This window comes from Rhineura floridana, chromosome 6 (assembly GCF_030035675.1).
Source record: "Rhineura floridana isolate rRhiFlo1 chromosome 6, rRhiFlo1.hap2, whole genome shotgun sequence".
Classification (NCBI taxonomy): Eukaryota; Metazoa; Chordata; class Lepidosauria; order Squamata; family Rhineuridae; genus Rhineura; species Rhineura floridana.
The window spans coordinates 81,796,521-81,805,502 of record NC_084485.1 but is presented as its reverse complement, the minus strand read 5'-3'; the positions used below and the strand labels follow the sequence as shown (position 1 = coordinate 81,805,502).

At 46.3% G+C, this 8,982-nt stretch overlaps 1 protein-coding gene across 6 annotated transcripts; it reads left to right on the top strand.

Moving 5' to 3' along the window:
- The first annotated feature begins 2,053 nt into the window (after window positions 1-2,053).
- On the top strand, window positions 2,054-8,777 carry LOC133387601 (Krueppel-like factor 4). 6 transcript variants are annotated; one of them, XM_061632727.1, is made up of 4 exons: window positions 2,054-2,324; window positions 4,062-5,049; window positions 6,027-6,192; window positions 6,935-8,777. In XM_061632727.1, the coding sequence occupies exons 1-4, from the start codon at window positions 2,238-2,240 to the stop codon at window positions 7,023-7,025; spliced, it is 1,332 nt and encodes a 443-aa protein (XP_061488711.1). In that variant the 5' UTR covers window positions 2,054-2,237; the 3' UTR covers window positions 7,026-8,777. The 6 variants fall into 6 exon arrangements, with proteins under 6 accessions (XP_061488711.1, XP_061488710.1, XP_061488713.1 ...); XM_061632726.1 differs by having other exon boundaries at window positions 2,066-2,324; window positions 4,059-5,049; XM_061632729.1 differs by lacking the exon at window positions 2,054-2,324 and adding an exon at window positions 3,109-3,177.
- The last annotated feature ends 205 nt before the right edge of the window (window positions 8,778-8,982 follow it).

Genomic DNA, 8,982 nt, shown 5'->3' with positions numbered 1-8,982 from the left:
GCATATTCAATAAACGTACACCAAATTTCTGTAAATTTGTCATTTTTTTTTTTTAGGATAATCACATCTCCCTTGGGGCATCATCCCATGTTTTGATAAAGACATGCCCTAAATCTTCCCATGTGCTGATTTTATGCCTTTCACTGGATTTACATTCCATGTCTTCCTCACTGACAAGCACACATGCTGTCTTTAGTGACAATGTTTTTCCAAGTTCAAGGAAAAAATCCAAAGTGTTGTGCACCACTGCCTGTCCTCTCAAAATTCTGCCCCATCAATTCTTTTGACTACTGCCCCCACTCCTTCATGTGGCCCTTTGCCATGGTAAGACTCACTGAAGTTCCAGGATTTGTAAATACTTGAGGATGACAAAGTCACCATGGAATACCTGTTCTGAAAGTGGGCAGCAGCACCATCAGTTCACATCTTTAAAGAAAGGGGGTGGGGATCTAGAAGAGAAATATAAATTCTATACTTTTCTAAACCAAATCCAGGTTGAAGTTGCTTATAATTAACCTAAAAGTTATCTAATTACTAAATATATTAATATATAATTATGTTACCTTTCTTCTAAAAGCATTAACATATGTCCTTGCTGCTCTTGTCTGACTTGTTTTTTAGACTGTAGGCTTCTTTGTTAAAACTCTGTAAGGTGCCCTACATAGATAGTATGGTACAAATAATAGGCCTAATAATTAGGAAATTGTCAGGGAAAGAATTTTGACAGTCCTAAAAAGGGATCTAAATGACACACATGACCACACATTTATGCTATGTAATTTGCACATTGTGGTGTTACGTTGGTCACAAGAACTGTTGAATGTAAAACACATTTCAGTTAATATCTCTTCACATTTTCCTAATGCTTGCAAATGCAAAGAAGATAATAAAGTTAAAACTTATAGATTTTTCTTTTCATTTGTTGAGGAGGAAAAAATGTATGTGCTCCTGTGACCAATGTAACAGGCTCAACCAACGTAAGTTTTATTGTCCTAAGCTCATCTGATTTTGTTCCCAACATAAAATTTCTCAGTTTGGCAAATGAGAAAGCAAAGCTATCAGTACAATAAAGCGTCATTAACCAATTGTCTATTTTCTTGGAGAGATCTATAACAGAATTTTGCATGCTACAATTCTGGTTGTTTTGTTGTTGTTATGTGCCTCCAAGTCGACTACGACTTATAGCGACCCTATGAATCAGTGACCTCCAAGAGCATCTGTCGTGAACCACCCTGTTCAGATCTTGTAAGTTCACGTCTGTGGCTTCCTTTATGAAATCAATCCATCTCTTGTTTGGCCTTCCTCTTTTTCTACTTCCTTCTGTTTTCCCCAGCATTATTATCTTTTCTAATGAATCATGTCTTCTCATGATGTGTCCAAAGTATGATAACCTCAGTTTCATCATTTTAGCTTCTAGTGACAGTTCTGGTTTAATTTGTTCTAACAACCAATTATTTGTCTTTTTTGCAGTCCATGGTATGCACAAAGCTCTTCTCCAACACCACATTTCAAATGAGTTGATTTTTCTCTTTCCTGCTTTTTTCACTGTTCAACTTTCACATCCATACATAGAGATCGAAAATAACATGGTCTGAATGATCCTGACTTTAGTGTTCAGTGATACATTGTTGTGGTTGTTTTACTCATGTGTAAAATGTCATTTTGAAAAACTGTTGGAAGATAATGAAACTTTGGAAAATTATCTTTAAAATTATATAGAGCATGCCCACTATATATGAAAATGAAAAATGGGCCTGTAGGTTAACATTTTCACGAAATTACCCTTTACTTACAAGTGCCCACACCGAAGCACTCTTGAAGATTTCAGCAGGATTGCTCTGGAGGAAGTAAGACTGCCTACTCGCTCCAGCAGGTCCACTTCTGGACCTAAAAGGTGGCTCCAGCCTCCACTGAGCTCCCTTCGCTAGTTGAACAGGGCTTGTCTTGCTAATTTTCACTTTCCTGTCAACGAGCTTCGACTATAGTCTCCTAGACCTTTGTAGTGGGCGTGACTGTTCCCTTTGTAATCAAATCAAAAGCGGATCCTCATGAATATGTAGTTCGCCTCGACCAATTAGAGCGCACAGGAGCACCCTCACAGCTGTTTTACTAGTTGAAAGCAAAGAAACTTTTTTTCCTGCTTCGAGAAGGAGTTCAGCGCGCCTTCGGTGCCGTGAGGGGAACTGCCGGACTCGGGGCAGCTTCCGAGCTCTTTCTCGCTCAAGCCACCGTGCAAGATGAGCGCAGCCGTGGAGGAAGCTGTCTTGCCGTCCATCTCCACCTTCGCCGGCTTGGTGCCGCTGGAAGACAGGCAACCCGAAATGGTACGGGTGAGGGCGCAAGCAGCTATGTGGGAAAGGGCCGGAGGGGCCCGTCAGCCTAGAGGGTCACGGCGCAAGGAAGACCCCTGCGGTCCTTTAAAACCAGTGTTAGTACTGCTAGTGTGAATGACAATGGCGCTTTGGGACAGGGCTATTCGAGGGGGGAATGAATGGCACGGGCTCCCCCCCCCGCGGGCAGTTTTCCCGTTCTCAATCGCTCCCAGTTGCTCCTCTTGGCACCGCCGCCGCGGGGATTCAGGTGCGCGTTTGAATCCCCTGCTGGGCTATTAGAAGCTCCATGAAGCTGCACCCCTCTTCTAACCTGCCCGACTTTGCTGGGGCAGTTCCCGGTCTTTGCACTGCGAGGTGGATAAACAACTACCTTGGATAATATAAACGACACAGGTTCGGATCGGCTGCTAGTACGGATTTTCAACTATATTAATTTAAAGCTCCCCTCGGAGATATTATTGGGGGGCACCAACTTTATTGAGGTTTACGCTATTTTTATCTTTAAAAAATAAGTAAGTCTCGAGAATTGTAATTCTGGAGCGTCACATTCCTTAAGGAAACTGCACAGGAATGTGCGGCTAAAATGTCGCTCTCAACATCTTGGAGGATGGGCAGGATACTAGAATATATAAACGAGAGTTTGATCCTGGTCCAGGAGTACGTGTAGAGGCGGTCGGGGTGGAGTTCCTGATGAAGCTGATTTGATGCCCCAGTTGCTCGGGAGAAAAGTTGGCTCTCGTAACTGCTAGCATTCCTGTCCGCCTTGCATCCCGATCCTACGCAGTCAGGCACCCCAAGGAGCAAAGTTACTTCTTGTGGAAGAAACTCCGGACCCGGTCGGCAGGTCTTGTTTTTAATAAAACAAACTTCGGGAGGGGGCAATTTGAGGTGGGCAAGAGGGAATGGAAGATCCTCTGAAAAAGGCACCTGTCTCTTGGGGGACGGGATTTTGAGCAGGAAAACGGGCATGGAGTGGTGGCGGAGAGTTGAATCCTCCTCTTTTAAAATCTCCCTTTTCTTTTTAAAGGGCATTGGGGTTCCCTTACACGCATTTGCGTGCCAAATGTGCTTTTGCCCCCATGAGAATTTGTGGGCGATGCTTGGCCTTAAGCACTACGATGTACAGAGTAGCTAGAGAGGAAAGTTCCTTGAAGACATATCTCTGTGGGACTTGGAAGGATGCAGGCGAACGCAGTCTTGGCAGCCGAGAAAACATCCGCGAGGGACGTTTTGATCGGTCCCCGGCATCTCTCAAAATGAAATTGCTAAGTCTCTTGGCTCTATTTTGGTGTGAGGGGCTTCTCACCGTGCAGAACCAATCAAATATTGGGGCGGGGCTGAAGGGGGTCAAGTTAATTAACTCCGTAATTAACTCAATTCCAAGAGGAGAGAGGTGCACCTCGGGGATGCGAGGAAGCTGGTTCATCCTTGACCGGCCCACTCGCGGCTGTGTGTGGGGACGCAGGATCCCCTCCTCCTAGCCATCTGTAGCGAGGAGGCCGGATGGGATCCGGGGGAGCCCAGCGAAGTGGGACTAATTCGAAGTGGTTTGAATGCCAGGCGCGCCCTGCCCTTAAACTCGTCGGAGAGGGAAGGCGCGCGCAACCCGTTTTTCAGGTTTGGGGGTGCTATAAATAGTGTCTGGATTTGGCTCCCCAGCAGCACGTTTGCTCCTGGCGCGTTAACTCTTTCGAGGCCGTAACCCCGCTGCTCCTCTCCTTGCAGCAGACTGGGCTGATCCCCGCTCACGCGGAGGGCGCCGCGACCATCAAGCGGGAGGCGGACGACCTGGGCAACTTCGTTGACCTGGAGTTCATCCTGGCGCACACGACCAACGGGCGGGCCGCTGCCACTGGGGTGGCGCCCCACCACCCCAACCCCAACTACCCGTTGCCCGAGACGCCCGAGAGCTGCGGCACCACCTACGACAGCGACAGCTCCAACTACCAGCAGCCCCCCAACAAGTTCGCGGCGGCCTACATGCCCAGCCCCGGCCACAGCTACGTGGCCGAGCTCTTCACGCAGGACATGCAGCAGCAGCAGCAGCAGCAGCAGCAGCACCCGCCGGCCGGGCCGGGCCATTGCGAGCTCCAACGGCGGGAATACACGGAGCTGCGCGCCCCTGGCCTGCCCCACCCTCACCTGGGCCTAGCTCGGGGCCTGTCCCTGGAGCACCTGCGCGTCAAGCAGGAGCCGATGGACGGGCAGTCCTGCATGATGAGCGGCGGCCCCGACTGCCTGGGGCCCGCTCCCCTGGACCACAAGCCCCTCCTGATGCAGCCCATGATCCAGCCGCAGCCGCCTCTGCCGCAGCACGGCTTCTCCGCCGAGCAGATGAGCCCCGTAGCCCAGTGCCAGGTGGCCGGCGACATGCTCGCGCAGCTGGGGGGCCCCCAGCATTACCCGCGGGGGCCCCACCTCTTCCAGCCGAACTTCGCCGGACAGATGCAGCCCCAGTTCCGTGGACACTTCAGCGTCTTCAGGGAGCCCTTGAATTCGCATGCCCAGGGCCTGCACGGGCTGCTGGTCACGCCACCCAATTCGCCCGTCTTGGATTACTATGCCCCGATGGGTCCCCCGGAGGAGTGCAAGCCCAAGAGGGGCCGGAGGTCCTGGGCCCGCAAGCGCACGGCCACCCACAGCTGTGAATTCGCCGGCTGCGGCAAGACCTACACCAAGAGCTCGCATCTCAAGGCGCACATGCGGACCCACACGGGTAAGGGCGCGCGGCCTGGGCAGGGGGCGCGGTCAGGTAAGGGGGACTGCCGGGGTCGAGGTAGATGCCGGTGGAGGTGGGGAAGAGGACTCGTAAGGCAGGGCTTCCCAAGGGAAGGCGAGGGATGCTAGAAGAAAAAGCGAGGAGTTTTTCTAAGGACGCACAGAGTGGGGTGAGATGGAGAAGCAGATACAGGGCGGGCTTGGCAAGCGTGCGAAAACGGCAGCAAACGCTGTCCGGCTAATCGGACGTGATTTGGCCAGTTACGTGGTTGTGTCTTCCCCGGGCATGTGCGGCTGGCGTGCAGACCACGCTAGAGTGCCTTATTGCTTTATACCGTGAATTAAATAGTATCCGTGAGTTAAACGGGGAAGGATTGTAGCTCAGCGGTGAAGCATCTGGCTTGTATGCAGAAGGTCCCAGGTTCAATCCCGGCATCTCCAGGTAGGGCTGGGAGAGACTCCCTGTCTGAAACCCTGGAGAGCTGCTGCCAGTCAGTGTAGACAATACTGAGCTACATAGAGCAGTGGTCTGGCTCAGTATAAGGCAGCTTCCTGCGTTTCTATGTTCTGAAAAGACGCATGCAGTACAATCCCGTGCCTGTTGTTTGATCAGAAGTAACACTGCCCCCCCCCCGTTGCCATCGTTGAGTCCATTGGGGCACCACCAAGTAAGACTGCATCCTTGGTTAATCTCCTGTGACCTACTGTTCATCTGGTTATAAACCAGCTGTGAAGCAATTACTGTACTTATTCCAGTGCATAGATATTAGTGGTGGTAGTTTTCACCAGGGCATTTGTGTGATCAGTTGAGAGGGCATTCCCTAGAATAGGCTCTTCTTCTCTTTTAATTGGATGGGTGTTGATGATGCCCCAAGAGGCTTGTGCTAAGGCCCAGGGTGGGTGAAGGCATGGTCTTTTGCACTTCTTTTCACCAGGCGAGAAAGTTCACCTTACTCTTCTTTTCTCTTTTCCCAGGTGAGAAGCCTTATCACTGTAACTGGGAGGGCTGCGGCTGGAAATTTGCACGGTCAGATGAACTAACACGCCATTACCGCAAACACACTGGCGTCCGGCCCTTCCAGTGCCACCTATGTGACCGTGCCTTCTCCCGATCAGATCACCTGGCTCTGCACATGAAGAGGCATGTGTGAAGCGTGGCTGGCTCCCTGGGCCATCTGGGTGGGATGTGGTAGGGTTGAAGAGGGGGATGGGATGGGGTGGGGATGCAAAGAGACTGAGAACTCTATTTATGAAGGGATGGAATATTTTCTTATTGGAGTCGGTAATTTATGTATATAGTAGTAAAACATTTTAATATTTAAAGAGGAAACCCAGCTGGTTTTTCCATAGTAATATGGAAACGTTTTATGTATTTAAGAGTGAATAGTTACACATCTGGCTGCAGCAGAGTATATGAAAAATTGCACTGGAAACGTTTGTGTGTGCACAGTATAATTCTGGCAGTATGTCTCTGCTATTCCCATTCCAAACCTTCAGTGTGCACACAGCCAGAGTACAGAAACTATGTTTTGTCTCAAACTGTATGTAAGATTTCAACTTTTCTTATGTTTCACTCTGTACAATGGCCTTTATTTTTTATCTTGTAATTTAAAAGAGGCTCTTTCTGGTCAAACTATATTTTATTAAAGTAGGCATCCTTGAGAAGAGGGGCAAATCTGAACTTGGGTGGAGATGGTGCCTCCTTTTCTTCAAAGGGATAGTGACAAAAAAGTTGGCTTGAACTAAGTTACATCTGCATCTCATATAACAAACTGTGTGAAAAGAAGTTCATCAAAGACAAATACTTGAGGTTTTTTTACCTCTTAAATCTGGTCATGTTTTGCCAATATATATTAAATTTTTCTAATGACATTTTGTTTCAGCTGTAGAGTTTCCTGTATGGCCAGTCTTGATCAGACCAATAAACAGCCTGGTGATGTAACCCTTCTTAAAGCAAGCAGCTGCCACCAATAAGTCTCCCAAGCTGTCAGCAGTGAGAGTGTGGGATAATCCAACAGAAGAAACTAATATCATTTCTGGAACAGGATGTAAAATCAAAATATAAACTTTGAACAAAAGACAAAACTTCTGTTGGTAGACTGCATGAGCTGAAGTGTTTTAAGGATCAAGGTATTCTAGGCCAAACCTGTTCACACTTAATTTAGAAGTCAATCACATTGAGTTCAGTGAGGCTTCAGTAAGTACAGGATTGTAGCCTCAGCCCCAAGTAAGTGTGCTAAGTGGGATCAGCTGAAAAATGGAGACAGCAGTCCTGCATCTGTAATTGTTGTGTGTTGAAAAGGACATTTTAGTAGATGAAGCTTGCCATGCAACCTTACATCTGTTGAAATTTCCACTGCTACACTTTATAAGATACAGGAGTCCTGTCTTCTCTTTCAGCAATCCGCCCTAAAGTGTGCCTAGGTTTGCAATGTTAAAACATTTTCTCTTTTCCTGCTCAGGGATGCTGCTAAAACTGTACCAAAGATACCTTAATACTCTGATATATATTTTATATATTTTTCTGCAGATTGAAATGGCATGTTTGTAGGCAAAACCTTGAAAAAGTTGCCTTATGGAAGTAAAGTAGAAATGTGTACTATTTAAGTGCTATCAACCAACTAAATTTCTTGTGGGATGCAGTCCTTTGTGTTTAAGGGAGCAAGTCACACTAAACTCAGTGGGAACCATTTTTAAATAAGTTTATATAGAATTGTGTTGTGGCTGGCTAACAGCACAATCTTATGTTTACTGAGAAATAAATGCCACTATGTTCAATGGAGCTTCCTCCCAGATAAGTGTGTATAGTATTGCAGCCATGCTGTTTTAGCTTTAACTGACTAGATGATGTCCATACAGCTGCTTAATTGTAATACCTCAAGGTGCTTTATGAGAATGTAACATAATTTTCAATCTGTTGTCTTTGTAAATGGGGAAAAAAGCTATTTTTGCTACTACTTAAATGTGTAAAGCAGGCAATGTTCCAAGACTCTCATGAGTTTTATGAATTTAACTAATGACATTTTTAAAAAGACATCTGAAACCATGGTTCTATTCTTATATTCAGTTGGTGTTGTCCTGAACTCTGTATATTTCCTTGTGTCAAGCAAAGATGCTATTGGAAACAGGAAAGCAATCTGTTCTGCAAGGCTAGTAATTTGGCTGATGAACTGATAACATTCTTTCTAAATCTGTGTCTAAAATGTATGATCAGTTGTTTCGATTAAAGCTTTTTTGTCAAACATCTGATATGGAGGTGGGTGGGTAAGGATCACTTCCAGCTTCTTATGGCTGTGAGTTATATAGGTTAATTCTTTGTCTTATGGATGTATTTTTATCTGTGGATTTGGTATCTCCCTCCAAAGGATGATCATTAAACCAGGTACTGCTGCAGCTGCAATTCCCCCTCCCGCCGGCAGCTTTTTAAATTTTATTTTTGTAAAGGGCATTTTTGTCCATTTCTGCTTATACTTGAAACTTTCTTTCTGAGGAGAAAAGGACCCTCTCAATATGTAGCTTATGCAAACAAGTTGTAATTCTTTTTAAAATGCTGTAAATGTGTGTTGTTTTTTATAGCTTAGGTCTCTTCAGTAAATGACCTCAGCTCTGGTATGTGCACTGCACCTGTCTGTATATATTGTTAATTAACTTTTTTTTTTTGCTTGGGTATCTCCCATGCAAAATGTTAGTTTTCTCTATATGCATACCTTTTAGAGACTGTTGATCTGATGTTAAAAATAAAAATAAAAATAAAACAAAGTAGTTTGTTTCTAACTTAACTTCAAAAGAGGGGGATGGGGGAACAGTATTAGCAGTGGCGAGGTAGGTTTTTAATAAGAAACTGACCTTGCTAAGCTTCATTTCCCAGTTTAGTTCTAAAGGAGGAGTGGGGAACCTGTGGCCTCCCAGATGTTGGGCTGCAACTCTCATC